General features: G+C 46.5%; 2 protein-coding genes across 4 annotated transcripts in view; one reads left to right on the top strand and one right to left on the bottom strand.

Annotated features, from left to right (window-relative positions):
• Window positions 1-22,234, bottom strand: part of LOC134958091 (FRAS1-related extracellular matrix protein 1-like) — a 72,247-nt gene that overhangs the window by 3,920 nt on the left and 46,093 nt on the right. The window contains exons 3-5 of one of the 2 annotated variants that reach the window (XM_063940449.1): window positions 11,348-11,497; window positions 6,160-6,512; window positions 3,918-4,088 (exon numbers count right to left, since the gene is read on the bottom strand). In XM_063940449.1, coding sequence (XP_063796519.1) covers window positions 3,918-4,088; window positions 6,160-6,512; window positions 11,348-11,497 — 674 coding nt within the window. The remainder of the gene's footprint in view (window positions 1-3,917; window positions 4,089-6,159; window positions 6,513-11,347; window positions 11,498-22,234) is intronic. The other variant, XM_063940450.1, reaches the window with a different exon arrangement.
• Window positions 1,175-6,536, top strand: LOC134958094 (cyclin-dependent kinase 5 activator 1-like). 2 transcript variants are annotated; one of them, XM_063940455.1, is made up of 2 exons: window positions 1,175-2,351; window positions 6,220-6,536. In XM_063940455.1, the coding sequence occupies exon 1, from the start codon at window positions 1,307-1,309 to the stop codon at window positions 2,087-2,089; it is 783 nt and encodes a 260-aa protein (XP_063796525.1). In that variant the 5' UTR covers window positions 1,175-1,306; the 3' UTR covers window positions 2,090-2,351; window positions 6,220-6,536. The 2 variants fall into 2 exon arrangements, with proteins under 2 accessions (XP_063796525.1, XP_063796524.1); XM_063940454.1 differs by lacking the exon at window positions 6,220-6,536 and adding an exon at window positions 3,956-4,040.

Below are 22,234 nucleotides of genomic sequence, written 5' to 3'. Positions count from 1 at the left end.
CCTTGCTCAAAATGCAACATTTTATTGCAATGATTATTATTAATAAATTGGTAATGTTTGAAGTGTGCACCTGCAACCTTTTTCTTTATATATATATATATATATATATATATATATGCTGAACGGTGACCTGGCACTCCTCTAAAGAGCTGCATTATTAACTCCATATTGTAGAGTCCAGAGTGCCACCCTCTTCAAATCAGCTATTAATATATATATATATATATATATATATACATATATATACACACACACACACACACACACACACACACACACACACACACATTTAAATATGTACACATATAGTATGTTTCTTTACTACACATATATACACAGTATATATATATATATATATATATTTATATACACATATATAATGCAAGTGGTACTTTTGTCAGGTGACAAAAGTGGCACACATTAAAGGGCACTGAAACGTTGCCGCACCTATGCCGTTTTAAAGTTGTCTGTTTAGTCGCCAGGAGTGCGGCACACTTGCATTATATATTGATTGTTTTACGCGGACATGCAGCGCCATTTGACATTATACTGGGAGAGCAGGAGCATGATGTTGGACACCAATTTAGGATTTTTTTCTTTTGTTTTCTTTTCAAGTGTAACATGCCCCCACATGTTGGCCATGCCTCCAATTAAGTACAGGGGTGGGGGGCACCGAAACATATCCATGCTCCGGGCACCATGGCACCTAGCTACACCTCTGGACACAGCCAGTGACCCGCTATTGTCGCAGCGTTCCGTCCGCAGACCGGAACGCATCTGCCGTTATATTATTTTATAAACAACAAATCATTTTTCTTGACACAAAGGAAGAGTAGGAGGAGCTGAATGGAGCCGTTACTGAAGGAAACATTGTTTATGCATTTGTTTATTTTCAACCAATTAGCGTTCAGCTTATTCCAATATCCTATCTACTTCTCTATAGTTTATTTTACACATACTCCTTTCCTTACAGGGCTGTAATAAGGTGATAACACTTTCTATATGTCACCAGTTTTCAACACTTGTTGAATTGCCTCCATGTGACCAGCAGCTCATTTGCATAACGCATCACAACAGCCACGCGTGTCACAAACGTGTCACAATGCCACTGTAAGCAGGGAAGCCTATAAAAACAACCTGCTGGCCCAGCTGCTGCTCAACCCTTAATGGGACAGTGAAGGAGACAGACCGTATCTATCTGATTGCTTTCCGCAGTCAGAGCCACCGCAGTCTGAATCCAAAACTTGATTCTTGCAGATATTTTGTTTGCAGGTTTCACAGATAGAGAAGAAGATCTTGAATAAGAATGTGGAACGGTTTCCCATTCTCGTGCTGCCGCAAGGCAAGCCTACCGGATGAAGAGTCATCAACTGGGGCCCATCGCCCTGCTGTCCAGGACAGCGTGACCGGAAGATCTGGTGAGAGACGATCGCTCCTCTGGTGCTTTAGACGCCTTATGACCAAACGGAGACAACCCAAAGCTGGCCAAACCAATGTCACCCACCTCGTCAATGACAGCCTAAAGAGTTCCCTGTCGTGCGTTGACTTAACAAACTTCACCCAGGCCACAGATAATACTTTTGGGAAGAGATCTGCGTCTCCAAAATGCCAGATGGTGCGGGCAACCACCAGCGAGCTCCTAAGCAATCTTGGGGAGTTCATATGCCGGAGATGTGACAAGATGAAGAATCTGTCACCAACAAACATCATTTCATGGATGACATATATAGACAAGCTTCTCACTGGATGGGAACAGCCAGTAGGCTTTCTTACCCCAGGCAATGTCGTCTTTCTATACATGCTCTGCCGAGAAGTCATTTCATCAGAGCTGGACAACGAGCAAGAACTACAGGCACATATGTCAACATGCCTGTACCTGGCTTTCACATACATGGGCAGTGAGACCACCTACCCACTGAGGCCTTTCCTGGTCGAAAGCTCAAAGGAGGCCTTCTGGAGCCGTTGCCTCTCTGTGATTAACCAGATGAGCTCAAAGATGCTGCGCATCAATGCCGACCTTGAATATTTCACAGAGGTCTTTAATGATCTCAGAGCTGAGGGTGGACAGGAGAACACAAATATGGCTTAAACATCATGTCCATCCAAGCTGTCAGAATATGGATGACGTCACCTTGGCCTATATCACCTGACTTTAAACCAGCTATGGAAGAGAAGTCATTGCCAGAACAACGTCTCCTGCTATCTTGCTATCAGCTCCAGGCTCTGCACCATACACCACAAGCTCCATCATCAGCTCCAGGCTGTGCGCCATAGACAGCCTGTGCTCCACACAAAGCAAGATCTCCCACCAATCCAGCCTATGTGACCTTCATAGCCGGTCCCAAGCCCAGGTAAATGGGAAGGGGTGGTTTCCGTGGCGAATGAACCATAACACCCAGCTAAAAAGTGTGGAGAAGTGAGCCAGTGGAGAAGTTGTCCATGGCAACCAATTAGCTGCTACGTATGATTTTATAGAATGCACTTTATAAATATTATCACAACACTGACTGGTTGCCCCGGGCAACTTCCCCACTGGCTCACTTTTCCACACTTTTCACTGCTTCATGAGTAGACCCCTTAGTTCTTCTTATTAGTTCTTCTTATTTAAAGCTGCACTACCACCTAGGGAACATTTCTCCTATAGCAGTAATGCGCCCTGGTACAGCCCTGCTGCCCCAGCACGTGACACCAAGACGTCACAGAAGAGGGAGATAGGACCACGAGCTCTGGCCATGCCCTAAGGATGCACTGGTAGGCTCTCCAGCCTGCAAGGAGTGTTCCAGGTACCCTGCAAGCCAAATACAGGTGCCTCCTCTGCCTTGTATCCTGGCAGAATTGGTCGCTCACCCCTAGTTATGGCACTGCCTGGCCCTCCCCCTAGCTGTAGCACTGAGGCTTGCTCAAAACAGCTATCTTCCTGTGGCCCTGACGCTTCTCTAATTCATGTCAGCTAAGCTTAGGTGTCTGCGGAGGGGGTGTGACGTGAGTGAGAAGACCAATAATCATAAACCATAACTCCACCCACAAAACCCAGTTGTCACCCCAGGGAGGAACCCCGGGAATAACAGCTGCACGTACCAGCCCCATGGGCTCCAGCTGGGGTTACACTACCTTAGGAGAAATAGTTTCCTAAGTGGTATTAGATGGATTCCAGAGAATAATAGTATCAAGGGGGTAAATTTACTAAGATGGGATTTCTATTTAAGATGGGATGTTGCCCATAGCAACCAATCAGATTCTACTTCTCATTTATCTAGCACCTTCTAGAAGATAATACCTGTAATCTGATTGGTTGCTATGGGCAATATCCCATCTTAAATAGAACTCCCATCTTAGTAAATTTGCCCCAATGTCTATAAGACTAACCAGAGGTATCCAGTAAATGTAAATAGGAACGCAGACGTGAGTCAGAGAAATAGGCTACTCTCCTTTTGGGGGAGATTTATCAAAGTTTGGAGAGGGATAAAGTACCAGCTAACCAGCTCCTAACCATCATTTTTCCAACACAGCCTGTAACATGGCAGTTAGGTGCTGGTTGTCTGGTACATGGAGGTCTATTTACTAACCCTTGGAGAGAGAAAGTGGACGGAGATAAAGTACTAACCAATCAGCTCCTAACTGCCATGTCACAGGCCGTGTTTGAAAAATGACAGTTAGGAGCTGATTGGCTGAGACTTTATCTCCGTCCAAGGCTTAGTAAATAGACCCCTCTCTCCAAGCTTTGAAAAATCTTCCCTTTTATCGTCACTGTGCAGCAATCAACATAATTAATCAACGTCACTGAAATTCCCCATCAAACAAAGTGTTGGCCTTTTCTTTTCAGTTATTCAGAGATTGTATATGCTAAAATTCTGCATTTAGTCAAAGTTGTTTAACATGATTACGCCGCACGATTACGATTTGAGCATTTGCTGTACCCGTATCTGCTGTGTCTCATTACTTGACTTGTGCACAGAGTCCAGTGGAGCAGAGTCCTGCAGGGGGCGCTCCTCAGGATCTTGAGAAAGACTTGGCCCAGCGCCAACCAGCCAGACATCTCCTCTCCTATTGGTCGGTTGAGGTCCGCTCATTGGGATGATCCCGTGATACTACAACAACAATACACAACAGGTTAGACACAATGGGGGATATTTTTTTGCAGAAGCAGACAATATTCTGCGTCATGTCCGAGAATGCATCCTTAGATATATCGGTTCATGGGCTGACTCTACTGTGTCAGCAACAGGGGCTGTATAATTAACATACTGCATTTCAGTGCATTTACAGTAGGAACATTTTATGGGGCTCTCTGAATGATTTCTAAAGCTGCAAACACATTTATTTTCTGCAAATATGTCAGATGTGGGCACCAAAACTGTTGGATTTTACTTTTCCGTGTCACTTCTAATATACTAACCAACAGGTTCTCAAACTCGGTCCTCAGGACCCCACACAGTGCATGTTTTGCAGGTCTCCTCACAAAATCACAAGTGAAATAATTAGCTCCACCTGTGGACCTTTTAAAAAGTGTCAGTGAGTAATTAATACACCTGTGCACCTGCTGGGTTACCTGCAAAACATGCACTGTGTGGGGTCCTGAGGACCGAGTTTGAGAACCCCTGTACTAACCTATTGATTCTTATATACAATATAATCATAATAGTGCAGGGATATGGAGATTTCCATGCAGATCTTTATAGCCTGCCACATACCTGTATAGGGGGCTATGTAATAGGGTATGAATTTTCAGAAGCAGTGCGATTCCAGCGATCTGGGCTGACGATTTAAAGCGCCAATAATTTAAACGGCAAGATCCAACTTTCTCTTTTTCGTTAAATCTGCAGCAATCGCACTGCTTCTGACGTCTCGGACTCTATTAAATGACTCCCATGCACACACATACTGTTGTTTTTTTTTTATACAGTATCGTGATTTTTAAATAAACGATCGGTAGCTGATTTAGAGATATACATAAATGCATTTGCATGACGTACAGAAGCCTGTTGGTGACCGCACTATTGCACCTTGGCCCCACTTGCATCCATATTTACAGTTGCACATATCTTGCACCTTTAGAGGCTGATAAGAGGCGACAACGTGGATATTAGGGGGGTCATTCCGAGTTGATCGCTCGCTAGCTAGTTTTAGCAGCCGTGCAAACGCTATGCCACCGCCCACTGGGGAGGGTATTTTAGCTTAGCAGAAGTGCGAACGCATGTGCAGCCGAGCTCTGCAAAAACAGTTTGTGCGGTTTCAGAGTAGCTCTGAACCTACTCAGCGTTTGCGATCACTTCAGCCTATTTGTGTCCGGATTTGACGTCACACACCCGCCCAGCGAACGCCCTGCCACGCCTGCGTTTTTGCAGACATGCCTGCGTTTTTGCAAACACTCCCTGAAAACGGTCAGTTGACACCCAGAAACGCCCCCTTCCTGTCAATCTTTTTGCGGCCGCCAGTGCGAAGAAAAACTTAGCTAGAACCTGAGCACAACCACAAAGAGCTTTGAACCCGTATGTCGCGTGTGCGCATTGCGGGGCATACGCATGCGCATAAATGCCATTTTTTCACCTGATCGCTGTGCTGCGAAAATCGTCAGCGAGCGATCAACTCGGAATGACCCCCTAGGTGATAATGCAGCTCTACGATGTGTGCAAATCCAAACGCAGAGGTAGAAACGCAAGTGTGCGGTGGCATCTTTGCATTATAGAGCTGCTGTAGAGGAATATACAATGTAACATGCACACATAGGTAAATGCCTCGTACATGGAGTTTGCGAGCTTCTGTTTCAGCCATCGTTTGAGTTGTTGCAAAATATATAGTTGAAAAAAAGAAAGAAAAAACAGACGTTGGCAACTAGCTAAATGCAGAAAGAAATTATCTCTAAGAGCTTCATCATCTTTAATATTGAATTATAGGAGACCTAAATATGCTTTTTACCACTCCCCTCAATAAGGGTCTTAATCTCATCACAGAACTCGTGTCATCGTCATCAGGCTGCTCTAATTAAATAGCCAACCGAGGCCCAAGCACTCTTACGACAGAATGTCAACTGCGAGCTCAATTTATTTTAACCACTTACCAAACCTGAAGCAGCGTAATTAGATAATTAGATTTGTGCAATAATCCATATAAGTTTTTCATTTGCTGGGAAGAACACTATCAATTAGGAATAAGTTATACCTTCTCATTTATTCCTAGAGTTATTAATGCTTTTTTTTTTCTTCCTTTTTTTCTTTTAAGAAAGTTAAATGAACGTACGAGAACGCTGCTTCCAGGGAGATGTAGCTGTTGCCCTGGGCGACGTGAGGGTAGCTCGCTGCCGGAGTCCAGGCCGGAATGATTAAGATGGCTTCTGGAATGCTCGGATGCACGCGTGTTGGGCAGGAGGATCTGGGTGATCTTTGGAGATGAAATTCCAGCGTCGTAGGAAGATTTCTCCCTGTCATTGCTGAGGTGCTGCCTTGCGGGGCTGCCGACGTGTCCTGCGTGTAAGGACACCTCTCTTGTGTTCACATTTCGGGCTCTGCATTGACCTTGGGAAAAATACAAATGTTATTGTTTCATGCATCAAATTACAGGCTGTGTGTCATTCTGGGGCAACTCGAGCCCAGGCTTCGGCCTACAATTAGTGTTAGTGCATAGGGACCTGACAATTTCTATATTTCCCACAAAATACCCCTTTTTAGCTCTGTGTCCCAGCCTCGAGTGTCAGGTTCCCCCAGAACACACCTATCCAGTTGTCCACAGTGACTGGTGTCTTTCTGCAGTGACCATGATTCATGCTGACATGTCAACCATGGACAATGAATATTAGGGAGACCCTTGCGCGCAAAACAGACAGCAGCAAAATATGAAAATATGGTAATGATCAGAGCGTAATTTATCTAATGTGATATGTAATATATTGAAATTTAATTTTTTAGATAATCAAATATAGTGCAGCCACATCTTATTAGTATTCACTGTCCAGAATATCCTACTGATCCATATACAATATAGGGAGCACTCTAGGGACCTCTGTACTACAATACAGGGAGCACTCTAGGGACCTCTGTACTACATAGAGAGCATCCTACTGACATACTTACTATGTGCTACATAGAGAGCATCCTACTGACATATATACAATGCACGGAGCATTCTATTGGCCTCTACATCAAACTTAGAGCTTCCTACTGATCTATATACAATTCAGGGAGCCCTCTAGTGACCTCAGTATCAAAAAGAATTCCACTGACCTATGTGCAATGCATGGAGCACTCTAGTGACCTCTACATCATACAGAGAGCATCCTACTGACCCTTATACAATACAATGCAATTGGGAGGCTCCTGGCACTCACTGGATACTCTGTTTGGATGAAGTAGGATTTCCCGACAGTCAGGATCCCGGCTATCGAAATACTGACGCTGGAATCCAAACAGTCAAAATCCTGACATTGAGCGCGGCGATGCCCACAAAGCCACGCCCCCTTTCTATAGGCCACGCCCCTTTGTGTCCTTTTTTTTTTTTACAAGGTGCCGATGTTCGGAGGTATGTGTACAGAGAGCATTCTAGTGACACTTATACAATACAGAACACATTCTAGTGACTGGTATACGATGCAGAGGGCATTCTAGTGGCACTTATACAATACAGAACACATTCTAGTGACTGGTATACGATGCAGAGGGCATTCTAGTGGCACTTATACAATACAGAACACATTCTAGTGACTGGTATATGATGCAGAGGGCATTCTAGTGACACTTAGACAATACAGAACACATTCTAGTGACTGGTATACGATGCAGAGGGCATTCTAGTTACACACAATACAGAACACATTCTAGTGACTGGTATACAATACAAGAAGCATTCTAGTGACACATAGAATACAGAACACATTCTTGTGACTGATATACAATACACGGAGCATTCCAGTGGCTGGTATACAATACAAAACACATTCTAGTGACTGGTATACGATACAGAGAGCATTCTAGTGACACTTATACAATACAGAACACATTCTAGTGACTGATATACGATACAGAAAGTATTCTAGAGATAATGGCACAATAGAGAGAGCATCCTAATAGCACAGTCAAGTATTAGGACACAAGGCATCAGATTGTGGATTAGAGGGCTTGCAAAATCAGATCAAGGGGCCCACTGCAGGATGGCAGTAATTATAGATTAGGAAATCCACACATCATTCTCCAAATAGACAATCATATACAGATTAGACATGTTTCTCCGTGTTTTTTACACAGAGGGCTATAAAGTGAGTTTCTCTACGTAGACCTGGATTACAAGGAAACTATAATGTATACAAAACAGCATAATGATTAACCAGACCCACAAAGTGGATCATATACATATATATTCTTTAGTGGTTGCTGGTTCCATTCCTATTTATCAGTTTGTTACTGCCCTAGATATGGTAAATACTGAGGTTCTGCAGCCAGAATTTAGCTTTCCAGTCTCCTGCGTCTTTCAGTTTGGTAAGAAGCTCAGCCTGTATAAAATAGCAAGCGACAGCATATGCAATACATTGGGGCAAGTGTATTAAACCTGGAGAAGTGATAAAGAAGTGATAATTGCACGGTAATAACGCACCAGCCAATCAGCTCCAATATGTAAATTGAAAGTCAGGATCTGATTGGCTGGTGCATTATCACCTTCCACTTATTATATAACTTCTCCAGGTTAATACTTCTGCCCCACTGTGTTCTTATGTACCAGTGAAGGCCACTATATCCTACTGTTTCCTTAAACTAATGACAAAAGCAATGAGCTTCCTACTATAATACATATTATTAGATTTATAGTTTCGAACAGGACCAACATAGGACACATAGTTATACTGCATGTCCACCGGGTGTCACTCTTGAACAAGACTATGGCTTATCATTGATTCCGGCACAGGATATCTGTATCTCAGCTCCTTTCCGCAGGGCGCCTCTGTTTACACTTACGCTATGGTTTGAATTATATCGTGTTTAGCATATCAAAAGCAGCAGGTGATTTTAATCCCTTTAAACCCAAACACGTAAAATGTAGACCATTCAGCACGTCACTTACAAAGGAAACAACAGGCCTGGGATGAGTTAGGGTGCGATGTACCCTGAGGAGGCGACAGAACGGCGCAGGAAATAGGACTCACGTCAGGTAACAAATAAATGTGGGGGCTTTTTCTGCTTTTAATTTTTTTCTCTCTTTCATTTTTATTACAGACATCAGAGTTACAGTAAAATGTACACATTCAAGGCTAAATTAATACATAGACAAATACACCTTCTTCTGACATATTGCCTGTGATATTCGTAGGGACAGGAGCAGTGTCGGTCTGGGGCATAAAGGGCCCACCAGGGTAATGTAGTGGTAGGGGCCTGTGTTTAGGGGTGTGGCCAGTCTCCAGAGGGGGTGTGGTCAGCTGCCATAGATGCTAGGCTATCCATTAGAGAGTGCATGGTCTGGACCTCTTGATAAATATATATAGTAAATACGACTAATGCAGGTACATTATGATAATGTACCAGGTTAATAACAATAATACACTGTAGAGAATACACCATGGAGGTCATTCCGAGTTGTTCGCTCGCAAGCGGATTTTAGCAGATTTGCTCATGCTAAGCCGCCGCCTACTGGGAGTGAATCTTAGCATCTTAAAATTGCGAACGATGTATTCGCAATATTGCGATTACACACCTCGTAGCAGTTTCTGAGTAGCTCCAGACTTACTCGGCATCTGCGATCATTTCAGTGCTTGTCGTTCCTTGTTTGACGTCACAAACACACCCAGCGTTCGCCCAGACACTCCTCCGTTTCTCCGACCACTCCTGCGTTTTTTCCGGAAACGGTAGCGTTTTTCCCCACACGCCCATAAAACGGCCTGTTTCCGCCCAGTAACACCCATTTCCTGTCAATCACATTACGATCGCCAGAACGATGAAAAAGCCGTGAGTAAAATTACTAAGTGCATAGCAAATTTACTTGGCGCAGTCGCAGTGCGAACATTGCGCATGCGCATTAAGCGGAAAATCGCTGCAATGCGAAGATTTTTACCGAGCGAACAACTCGGAATGAGGGCCCATAGTCCTGTGCAGTATAAGGTAACATATGTATACTTTACCATTCAAATGCACAGTCTGGAACCTGATCCCCATAGGTGGAGGGTGTGGTCCCAGGCAGTGGTGCCCAGCGGGGGTTTCCCCTGAGCCCCCCCAACCCTGGATAGGAGGGCCGTGTCTTAAGGGGTCAGAATAATGGATCCCGTTCTGGTCTATAACTACAGTATGAGGTGCTCTTGGTCATTAATCTGTAGGACGTTCTGTAAATATAAGTAACTGATAATCTCTAAAGACGCTCAGGAAGAGACTTTTTGGGATGAAATACATTTATACAGTAGCTTCGTGCATCCAGATCTTTAGGTCTATTCATGAAGCAGTGAAAAGAGTGGAGAAGTGAGCCAGTGGAGAAGTTGGCACATGGCAACCAATCAGTGTTGTGGTAACATTTATAAAATGCATTCTATAAAATGATACGTGGCAGCTGATTGGTTGCCAAGGACAACTTCTCCACTCTTTTCACTGCTTCATGGTTAAACCCCTTATACCGTACATCAATTGATTTACTTGTACATTTATGCGGAGGAGAATCGTGGTATAAGGGGCTGATGTTGGTTTAATACTGCGCCAATGTGTATGCTGTGTCTTCAGTGATTTTCCACTGTGCACAACCATATTTGTGTGAGTTTGCGAGTTTTGCCTGCCAGTGCCTGGAAGGCTGGAATGGGGAGGGGCCAACCCAAGTACAGTAAGGTCATGTTTGCGCAATTGCGAACGACGTGGACTGGGAGATAGAATCGTATACATCTGGGTAAGCCGCATTATTTGCTGGTGGACCCGGCAGGTGCGAATACCAGGTGATGACTGCGACAGACACCTGCGCTGGTGAGCCACTTATGATTGGCTGTTTGGCAATGCTCAGGATAGAACAACTTTACTGGTTTTAGGCGGATGACAGGAGGAAAAAGCATTTTCTCCGCGTTATCCTGCAATGTTGTACTTTTGGTAATGACCTGTCTCATATCCAGGTGGAGGAGAGACGTTTCCTGAATACAACCACTACCAGCATTATAAACTATAATAATATTCATAATCATCACTGATCTAATGAGAAAAAAACAACGTAAAAGCAGGAAATTAATTGTTCCACAGGCCTAACCAAAGATGGAGCCCGGGTTTCTCCAAGCATCAAGCAATGGCAGCTCAGAGTTCTTCTGATTGGCTGATAAGATGGACTAGCGCACATTTATTAAACAACGTTTTCTGTTAATTGATTCAGATCAAAACCTTTTACCTCCCTCCAAATCCATCCTCACCTCCTCTTGGATCCATGATTTCCACCGTGGCCTCGCTGTTCCTTCCCAGTACCGCATTCTTCGGCGTCTTCAGTAATATTTTAAGGAATTCGTTATTTTCTTCCAAACCGTCATTCTTCAAGTAAATATTCCAGAGTTTTGTGGAAACACCTAAAAGTGTTGGGGTAGAATAGAGAATGAAATATGAATATTCTGCCATTAGCTATATTGGGTTCGGAATGTTATCCTGGACGTCAGGATGCCGGCGGTCACATGACAGAGGGGGTATCCCGACGTCAGAGGGGGTAAGTATTTTTACTCCCCCCCCCCCCCCCCAACTTTCCTACCCTAACCCTCCAGAGGTGGCGCCATCTGACCGCCGGCTTCTCGTCCATCGGGATGGGTGTGGGATGATAGATAGACAGTGTCTAGTAGACAGTACAAAAGGCCGACAGGGTCAAAGGTCGACATGAAAAAAAAGGTAGATAGTACAAAAGGTTGATAGGGTCAAAAGGTCGACATGAAAATTGTTGACAAAAAAAGGTAGACACCATGTTTTTTGCATTTTTGTGGTTTGTGTGGATAGTTTTGTCATCTGGGAACCCCAATTGTAGAAAGGCATCCCGTCTCCACAAGGTTTATAACCAACTCTATGCCGACATGGATAGAGAAGTTATAAAATAGTCCAAAAACATGGTGTCTATCTTTTTTATGTCGACCATTTTCATGTCGATCTTTTGACCCTGTCGACCTAATGTCTGTCTAACATATGGTGTCTATCTATTGACTGTCTATCTGTCAACTGGATACCCATCGGGATGCTAAATGCACCCCGCTTTAACAGTGGCAAACGCAGGATTTAGCGAGGGGGGTTTCCGTGGGTGGGTGGGTGTGTATGTATATGCGCAGGTATGTGTAATAAATATATATATAGATATATACACACACACAAACATACATACATATATATGTACGGAGGCAGGACGGCACTCATTGAGACTGGTAAACCATAGAAAATCAGCACAGGACGCTGAAGCTGTTTGTCAACGTTTCACAGTTAGACTCCTTTAAAAGAGTCTAACTCTGAAACGTTGACGTACAGCTACAGCGTTCTGTGCTGATTTTCTATGGTTTACTAGTCTCTATGAGTGCCATCCTGCTTCCGTACATTTTATCTGATTCTGACGTGCCATTCATCATTTGCAGATATATATATATATATATTTGTGTGGTCGTCTGGCACTCTGGATGATAAAAAGCAAAGATGCCAGGGTGGCCTCCTGAAATTAATATATCTGGTAATCCTCCTTGGGTCCTGTGATAGGACCTCTATAGGAAGAAAAATAGGTGGCACTCCAAGGACTTAAATAAAGTCAAACTGTATTAAGAAAAAATAATTTCATGGATCAAAAATCAACGTTTCAAGGCTCTACAGCCTTTCCATCAGGTTATGCATTATAGGTGAGGTGAAAAAAAACAGAGGTATTTTGTTTATTGAGCTCACCTATAATGCATAACCAGATGAAAAGGCCAAAGAGCCTTGAAACGTTGTTTTTTGCACCATGAAATGTATTTTTTGAATACAGTTTGACTTTATTTAAGTCCCTGGAGTGCCGCCTATTTTTCTTCAATAGAGGTCTTATCACAGGACCTAAGGAGGATTACCGGTTTTATATATATATATATATATATATATATATATATATATATATATATATATATATATATATATATATATCTATCACATTTTTATATATATATATATATATATATATTCACAAACTCACACATGTAAACACACATACATACACACACATGTAAACACACATACATACATACTGTACATACAAGCACACACACAAACCCACATACATACATACATACATGCATTCATATCATACAAAAACACACTTAAAAACAATGATTTCAAACTTACTTACAGAGGGGCGGCCACGGCAGCGTGAGGGGGAGGGAGCTGCTGTGGCTGAGCATGCACAGCCAGCAGCTCCCCCGGCACCCGGGACATTCTCTAAGCAGAGAGCTGCATAGCTCTCTGCTCTTGCTGCAGCTTCGTCCGCGATCGCGATCGCGGCTTTTGGTGAGACGGAGACAGCTGTGTCTCCGTCTCAAAACATTTTTTGGGGTTATCAGGGGGGGTTTCCAGGTACTCGGAAACCCCCCTTGTGTGCGCCACTGCGCGCTATATCCATATGTGCTTTATGTATACCTCCAGTGCACTGATTCTGCGTTACAGTCTCTTATAGGATCTACAGTATGAGTGACTCAGCAGTGTAGAGTTTCCCGGCCTTTCTGATGTTATGTCACAGCTACTGTCACGCTCCTATTATACTAGAGCAATACATGAAACCACAAACATGAACATGTTTTATTTTAATGAAATACTGTATAGTTAACTTACCTACCATCCCCACCTCAAACATCACCAGGGAAAGTCACAAGAGTGCAGATCCAATGGGAATAGGAATATAGAAATGTAGGCTATCATTTCATTATGTACCAGTGAGGCATGAGGCACAAAGTGGCTGATCTGTGTGTGGACAACAGCTGCACCATAACTTGGCTTGCAGGGTGCCTGGTACAGCAAACTAGACAGCCGCCAATGCGTCCTTAGTATGCGCGGGTGAACTCGGCTTCTTCCTGGTCCCGGCGGCCCCCTGTCCCCTCATCATTGTTCAGCTGTGGCTCTGACTGATATAAAGTTCTCACACGGAGGGCAGGGCAACTAACTTGTGGTCGGTCCCCACCAAAAATTGTGCTCTCATGCATCCACACCTACACACACCTCACATCCCGCTCCCACAGTACTTCCCCTGAGGTTAACTTACCTCAGCCCATCGTGCTCTGTCTCTGGAGTCTGGAATCTGACTGCTGTACCCAGGGGCGCATCAAGAGAGGAGGAGGCCTGTGTGCAGTCTCCATCCGGACCCACTACGCTCTAGCCGACAGCACTAGGGTCACTAGGAGACCCTAGCGATGTCCCAGAGTTTAATGCCGGTGCCATTTTCCCGGTGATTTCTGTGCGTGACTCTGCATGGTAAGTAATGAAAACATAGGTGCAGGGTGTGTGGTGTGAGCCGCCCTGGCCCCCGGGGATCTGTGTGCATTGCACCCATTATAATGCCTAATTCAGGCACACTGGGGGGGATGCCCAGCACAGGGCTAGTCTGCTCCACATGTCAGGCACGTCCCCCCCTTCCCGTAAAAGTGCAAAAGCATCACACAGCAGCAATGCTTTTGCTCTTCAGGCCAGCGAAGCTTTTGCGTGCTGGCCGGGAGCTACTTGTTGCTGCCCAGGTCGCAGCGGCTGCGTGTGACATCACGCAGCAGCTGCGGCCCGCCCCCCGAACGGTCCAGCGTTGCCTGCGCTGACCGGACCATGCCCACAAAACGGCAACCAAACGCCGCTGTGCCACCCAGCGAACGCCTCTGCCTGTCAATCAGGCAGAGGCGATCGCTAGGCAACGACAGCCGCCAGCGGATGCGCACTTCTAACCTGATCGCTGCACTGCGATGAACTGCAGCGAGCGATCAGGTCAGAATGACCCCCATAGATACACCAGTTTCTGTACATCATCCCATATTGCTCTGTCTCCAGAGTCCGGAATCTGACCGCTGTACCTCACACATACTGCTCTGTCTCCAGAGTCCGGAATCTGACCGCTGTACCTCACACATACTGCTCTGTCTCCAGAGTCAGGAATCTGACCGCTGTACCTCACACATACTGCTCTGTCGCCAGAGTCCGGAATCTGACCGCTGTACCTCACCAGTGGCGCACACAGGGGGGGTTTCCGAGTACCTGGAAACCCCCCCCCCCCCCTGATAACCCCAGAAAATGTTTTGAGACGGAGACACAGCTGTCTCCGTCTCAACAAAAGCAAAAGCCGCGCGACCGCGATCGCGGACGAAGCAGCAGCAAGAGCAGAGAGCTATGCAGCTCTCTGCTTAGAGAATGTCCCGGGTGCCGGGGGAGCTGCTGGCTGCGCATGCTCAGCCACAGCAGCTCCCTCCCCCTCACTCTGCCTCACGCTGCCGTGGCCGCCCCTCTGTAAGTTTGAAATCATTGTTTAAGTGTGTTTTTGTATGATATGAATGCATGTATGTATGTATGTATGTGGGTTTGTGTGTGTGCTTGTATGTACAGTATGTGTGTTTACATGTGTGAGTGTATGTATGTGTGTTTACATGTGTGAGTTTGTGAATATATATATATATATATATATATATATATATATAAATGTGAGATATATATATATATATATATATATATATATCCAACGTAGAACCTCCGGCACTCCACAAGTGGCAAATAAAAACCTTGCTCCTGTGCCTTCCTCCCTGGGGACTAACCCACAATACTGATGCAAACAAAAAATGAGGCGGCACTTGGAGACTGGCGTAGGTGATGAAAAATTGTATTAAACAGACAGGTTAACGTTTCGGGGTCTTTGTTCTGAGGAAGGGGAGCACGTCCCCGAAACGTTAACCTGTCTGTTTAATACAATTTTTCATCACCTACGCCAGTCTCCAAGTGCCGCCTCATTTTTTGTTTGCATCTATATATATATATATATATATATATATATATATATAAATATCCCAAATGGGACTGGCACTCTCCTGTCTGGCGTGAGGGTACCCCGGTGCCTTCTGTAGTAACAACGTAGAAATCCATACACCTTGACAAAGGGGCATGTAAGCCCCGAAACGTCGGCTTTTTGTAACTTTCTTTGAATACAACTTTGTTTGCTTCACTAAAATCCTCGAGTGCCGCTGTTTTTTCTGGATTTCTATATATATATATATATATATATAAAACCGGTAATCCTTTGATAAGACCTCTATTGAAGAAAAATAGGCGGTACTCCAGGGACTTAAATAAAGTCAAACTGTATTCAAAAAATAAATTTCATGGTGCAAAAAACAACGTTTCAAGGCTCTTTGGCCTTTTCATCTGGTTATGCATTATAGTTGAGATCAGTAAACAAAATACCTCTGTTTTTTTTCACCTCACCTATAATGCATAACCTGATGGAAAGGCTGTAGAGCCTTGAAACGTTGATTTTTGATCCATGAAATTATTTTTTCTTAATACAGTTTGACTTTATTTAAGTCCTTGGAGTGCCACCTATTTTTCTTCCAATAGAGGTCCTATCACAGGACCCAAGTAGGATTACCAGATATATTAATTTCAGGAGGCCACCCTGGCATCTTTGCTTTTTATCATCCAGAGTGCCAGACGACCACACAAATATATATATATATATATATATATATATATATATATATCTGCAAATGATGAATGGCACGTCAGAATCAGATATAATGTACGGAAGCAGGATGGCACTCATAGAGACTAGTAAACCATAGAAAATCAGCACAGAACGCTGTAGCTGTACGTCAACGTTTCAGAGTTAGACTCTTTTAAAGGAGTCTAACTGTGAAACGTTGACAAACAGCTTCAGCGTCCTGTGCTGATTTTCTATGGTTTACCAGTCTCAATGAGTGCCGTCCTGCCTCCGTACATATATATGTATGTATGTTTGTGTGTGTGTATATATCTATATATATATATATATATATATTTATTACACATACCTGCGCATATACATACACACCCACCCACCCACCCACCCACCCACGGAAACCCCCCTCGCTAAATCCTGCGTTTGCCACTGCCTCACCCATACTGCTCTGTCTCCAGAGTCCGGAATCTGACCGCTGTACCTCACCCATACTGCTCTCTCTCCAGAGTCCGGAATCTGACATCTGACCGCTGTACCTCACCCATACTGCTCTCTCTCCAGAGTCCGGAATCTGACATCTGACCGCTGTACCTCACCCATACTGCTCTGTCTCCAGAGTCCGGAATCTGACATCTGACCGCTGTACCTCACCCATACTGCTCTGTCTCCAGAGTCCGGAATCTGACCGCTGTACTTCACCCATACTACTCTGACTCCAGAGTCCGGAATCTGACATCGGACCACTATACCTCACCCATACTGCTCTGTCTCCAGAGTCCGGAATCTGACCGCTGTACCTCACCCATACTGCTCTGTCTCCAGAGTCCGGAATCTGACCGCTGTACCTCACCCATACTGCTCTGTCTCCAGAGTCCGGAACCTGACCACTGTACCTCACCCATACTGCTCTGTCTCCAGAGTCCGGAATCTGACCGCTGTACCTCACCCATACTGCAGTGTCTCCAGAGTCCGGAATCTGACCGCTGTACCTCACCCATACTGCTCTGTCTCCAGAGTCCGGAATCTGACCGCTGTACCTCACCCATACTGCTCTGTCTCCAGAGTCCGGAATCTGACATCGGACCACTATACCTCACCCATACTGCTCTGTCTCCAGAGTCCGGAATCTGACCGCTGTACCTCACCCATACTGCTCTGTCTCCAGAGTCCGGAACCTGACCTCTGTACCTCACCCATACTGCTCTGTCTCCGTAGTCCGGAATCTGACCGCTGTACCTCACCCATACTGCAGTGTCTCCAGAGTCCGGAATCTGACCGCTGTACCTCACCCATACTGCTCTGTCTCCAGAGTCCGGAATCTGACCGCTGTACCTCACCCATACTGCTCTGTCTCCAGAGTCCGGAATCTGACCGCTGTACCTCACCCATACTGCTCTGTCTCCAGAGTCCGGAATCTGACCACTTTACCTCACCCATACTGCTCTGTCTCCAGAGTCCGGAATCTGACCGCTGTACTCCACCCATACTACTCTGACTCCAGAGTCCGGAATCTGACATCTGACCACTGTACCTCACCCATACTGCTCTGTCTCCAGAGTCCGGAATCTGACCGCTGTACCTCACCCATACTGCTCTGTCTCCAGAGTCCAGAATCTGACATCTGACCACTGTACCTCACCCATACTGCTCTGTCTCCAGAGTCCAGAATCTGCCATCTGACCACTGTACCTCACCCATACTGCTCTGTCTCCAGAGTCCGCAATCTGACCACTGTACCTCACCCATACTGCTCTGTCTCCAGAGTCCGCAATCTGACCACTTTACCTCACCCATACTGCACTGTCTCCAGAGTCTGGAATCTGACCGCTGTACCTCACCCATACTGCTCTGTCTCCAGAGTCCGGAATCTGACCGCTGTACCTCACCCATACTGCTCTGTCTCCAGAATCTAACCGCTGTACCTCACCCATACTGCTCTGTCTGCAGAGTCCTGGAATCTGACCACTGTACCTCATCCATACTGCTCTGTCTCCAGAGTCCGGAATCTGACCGCTGTACCTCACCCATACTGCTCTGTCTCCAGAGTCCGGAATCTGACTGCTGTACCTCACCCATACTGCTCTGTCTCCAGAGTCCGGAATCTGACCGCTGTACTTCACCCATACTACTCTGACTCCAGAGTCCGGAATCTGACATCTGACCACTGTACCTCACCCATACTGCTCTGTCTCCAGAGTCCGGAATCTGACCGCTGTACCTCACCCATACTGCTCTGTCTCCAGAGTCCGGAATCTGACCGCTGTACCTCACCCATACTGCTCTGTCTCCAGAGTCCGGAATCTGACCGCTGTACCTCACCCATACTGCTCTGTCTCCAGAGTCCAGAATCTGACATCTGACCACCGTACCTCACCCATACTGCTCTGTCTCCAGAGTCCGGAATCTGACCACTTTACCTCACCCATACTGCTCTGTCTCCAGAGTCCGGAATCTGACCGCTGTACTCCACCCATACTACTCTGACTCCAGAGTCCGGAATCTGATATCTGACCACTGTACCTCACCCATACTGCTCTGTCTCCAGAGTCCGGAATCTGACCGCTGTACCTCACCCATACTGCTCTGTCTCCAGAGTCCAGAATCTGACATCTGACCACTGTACCTCACCCATACTGCTCTGTCTCCAGAGTCCAGAATCTGACATCTGACCACTATACCTCACCCATACTGCTCTGTCTCCAGAGTCCGGAATCTGACCACTTTACCTCACCCATACTGCTCTGTCTCCAGAGTCCGGAATCTGACCACTTTACCTCACCCATACTGCTCTGTCTCCAGAGTCCGGAATCTGACCGCTGTACCTCACCCATACTGCTCTGTCTCCAGAGTCCGCAATCTGACCACTTTACCTCACCCATACTGCTCTGTCTCCAGAGTCTGGAATCTGACCGCTGTACCTCACCCATACTGCTCTGTCTCCAGAGTCCGGAATCTGACCGCTGTACCTCACCCATACTGCTCTGTCTCCAGAGTCCAGAATCTGACATCTGACCACTGTACCTCACCCATACTGCTCTGTCTCCAGAGTCCAGAATCTGCCATCTGACCACTGTACCTCACCCATACTGCTCTGTCCCCAGAGTCCGGAATCTGACCACTTTACTTCACCCATACTGCTCTGTCTCCAGAGTCCGGAATCTGACCACTTTACCTCACCCATACTGCTCTGTCTCCAGAGTCCACAATCTGACCACTGTACCTCACCCATACTGCTCTGTCTCCAGAGTCCGCAATCTGACCACTTTACCTCACCCATACTGCACTGTCTCCAGAGTCCGGAATCTGACCGCTGTACCTCACCCATACTGCTCTGTCTCCAGAGTCCGGAATCTGACCGCTGTACCTCACCCATACTGCTCTGTCTCCAGAGTCCGGAACCTGACCGCTGTACCTCACCCATACTGCTCTGTCTCCAGAGTCCGGAATCTGACCGCTGTACCTCACCCATACTGCAGTGTCTCCAGAGTCCGGAATCTGACCGCTGTACCTCACCCATACTGCTCTGTCTCCAGAGTCCGGAATCTGACCGCTGTACCTCACCCATACTGCTCTGTCTCCAGAGTCCGGAATCTGACATCGGACCACTATACCTCACCCATACTGCTCTGTCTCCAGAGTCCGGAATCTGACCGCTGTACCTCACCCATACTGCTCTGTCTCCAGAGTCCGGAACCTGACCGCTGTACCTCACCCATACTGCTCTGTCTCCGTAGTCCGGAATCTGACCGCTGTACCTCACCCATACTGCAGTGTCTCCAGAGTCCGGAATCTGACCGCTGTACCTCACCCATACTGCTCTGTCTCCAGAGTCCGGAATCTGACCGCTGTACCTCACCCATACTGCTCTGTCTCCAGAGTCCGGAATCTGACCACTTTACCTCACCCATACTGCTCTGTCTCCAGAGTCCGGAATCTGACCGCTGTACCTCACCCATACTGCTCTGTCTCCAGAGTCCGGAATCTGACATCTGACCGCTGTACTCCACCCATACTACTCTGACTCCAGAGTCCGGAATCTGACATCTGACCACTGTACCTCACCCATACTGCTCTGTCTCCAGAGTCCGGAATCTGACCGCTGTACCTCACCCATACTGCTCTGTCTCCAGAGTCCAGAATCTGACATCTGACCACTGTACCTCACCCATACTGCTCTGTCTCCAGAGTCCAGAATCTGCCATCTGACCACTGTACCTCACCCATACTGCTCTGTCCCCAGAGTCCGGAATCTGACCACTTTACCTCACCCATACTGCTCTGTCTCCAGAGTCCGGAATCTGACCACTTTACCTCACCCATACTGCTCTGTCTCCAGAGTCCGCAATCTGACCACTGTACCTCACCCATACTGCTCTGTCTCCAGAGTCCGCAATCTGACCACTTTACCTCACCCATACTGCACTGTCTCCAGAGTCTGGAATCTGACCGCTGTACCTCACCCATACTGCTCTGTCTCCAGAGTCCGGAATCTGACCGCTGTACCTCACCCATACTGCTCTGTCTCCAGAATCTGACCGCTGTACCTCACCCATACTGCTCTGTCTCCAGAGTCCGGAACCTGACCACTGTACCTCACCCATACTGCTCTGTCTCCAGAGTCCGGAATCTGACCGCTGTACCTCACCCATACTGCAGTGTCTCCAGAGTCCGGAATCTGACCGCTGTACCACACCCATACTGCTCTGTCTCCAGAGTCCGGAATCTGACCGCTGTACCTCACCCATACTGCTCTGTCTCCAGAGTCCGGAATCTGACATCGGACCACTATACCTCACCCATACTGCTCTGTCTCCAGAGTCCGGAATCTGACCGCTGTACCTCACCCATACTGCTCTGTCTCCAGAGTCCGGAACCTGACCGCTGTACCTCACCCATACTGCTCTGTCTCCGTAGTCCGGAATCTGACCGCTGTACCTCACCCATACTGCAGTGTCTCCAGAGTCCGGAATCTGACCGCTGTACCTCACCCATACTGCTCTGTCTCCAGAGTCCGGAATCTGACCGCTGTACCTCACCCATACTGCTCTGTCTCCAGAGTCCGGAATCTGACCGCTGTACCTCACCCATACTGCTCTGTCTCCAGAGTCCGGAATCTGACCACTTTACCTCACCCATACTGCTCTGTCTCCAGAGTCCGGAATCTGACCGCTGTACTCCACCCATACTACTCTGACTCCAGAGTCCGGAATCTGACATCTGACCACTGTACCTCACCCATACTGCTCTGTCTCCAGAGTCCGGAATCTGACCGCTGTACCTCACCCATACTGCTCTGTCTCCAGAGTCCAGAATCTGACATCTGACCACTGTACCTCACCCATACTGCTCTGTCTCCAGAGTCCAGAATCTGCCATCTGACCACTGTACCTCACCCATACTGCTCTGTCCCCAGAGTCCGGAATCTGACCACTTTACCTCACCCATACTGCTCTGTCTCCAGAGTCCGGAATCTGACCACTTTACCTCACCCATACTGCTCTGTCTCCAGACTCCGCAATCTGACCACTGTACCTCACCCATACTGCTCTGTCTCCAGAGTCCGCAATCTGACCACTTTACCTCACCCATACTGCACTGTCTCCAGAGTCTGGAATCTGACCGCTGTACCTCACCCATACTG

Source organism: Pseudophryne corroboree, chromosome 9 (assembly GCF_028390025.1).
Source record: "Pseudophryne corroboree isolate aPseCor3 chromosome 9, aPseCor3.hap2, whole genome shotgun sequence".
In the NCBI taxonomy this organism is placed as follows: Eukaryota; Metazoa; Chordata; class Amphibia; order Anura; family Myobatrachidae; genus Pseudophryne; species Pseudophryne corroboree.
This window is presented reverse-complemented; position numbering and strand designations above follow the sequence as displayed.

Excerpts from the sequence above, each read along its gene's own strand:
- LOC134958094 (XM_063940455.1), top strand. The coding sequence starts at position 1,307 with ATGTGGAACGGTTTCCCATTCTCGTGCTGCCGCAAGGCAAGCCTACCG.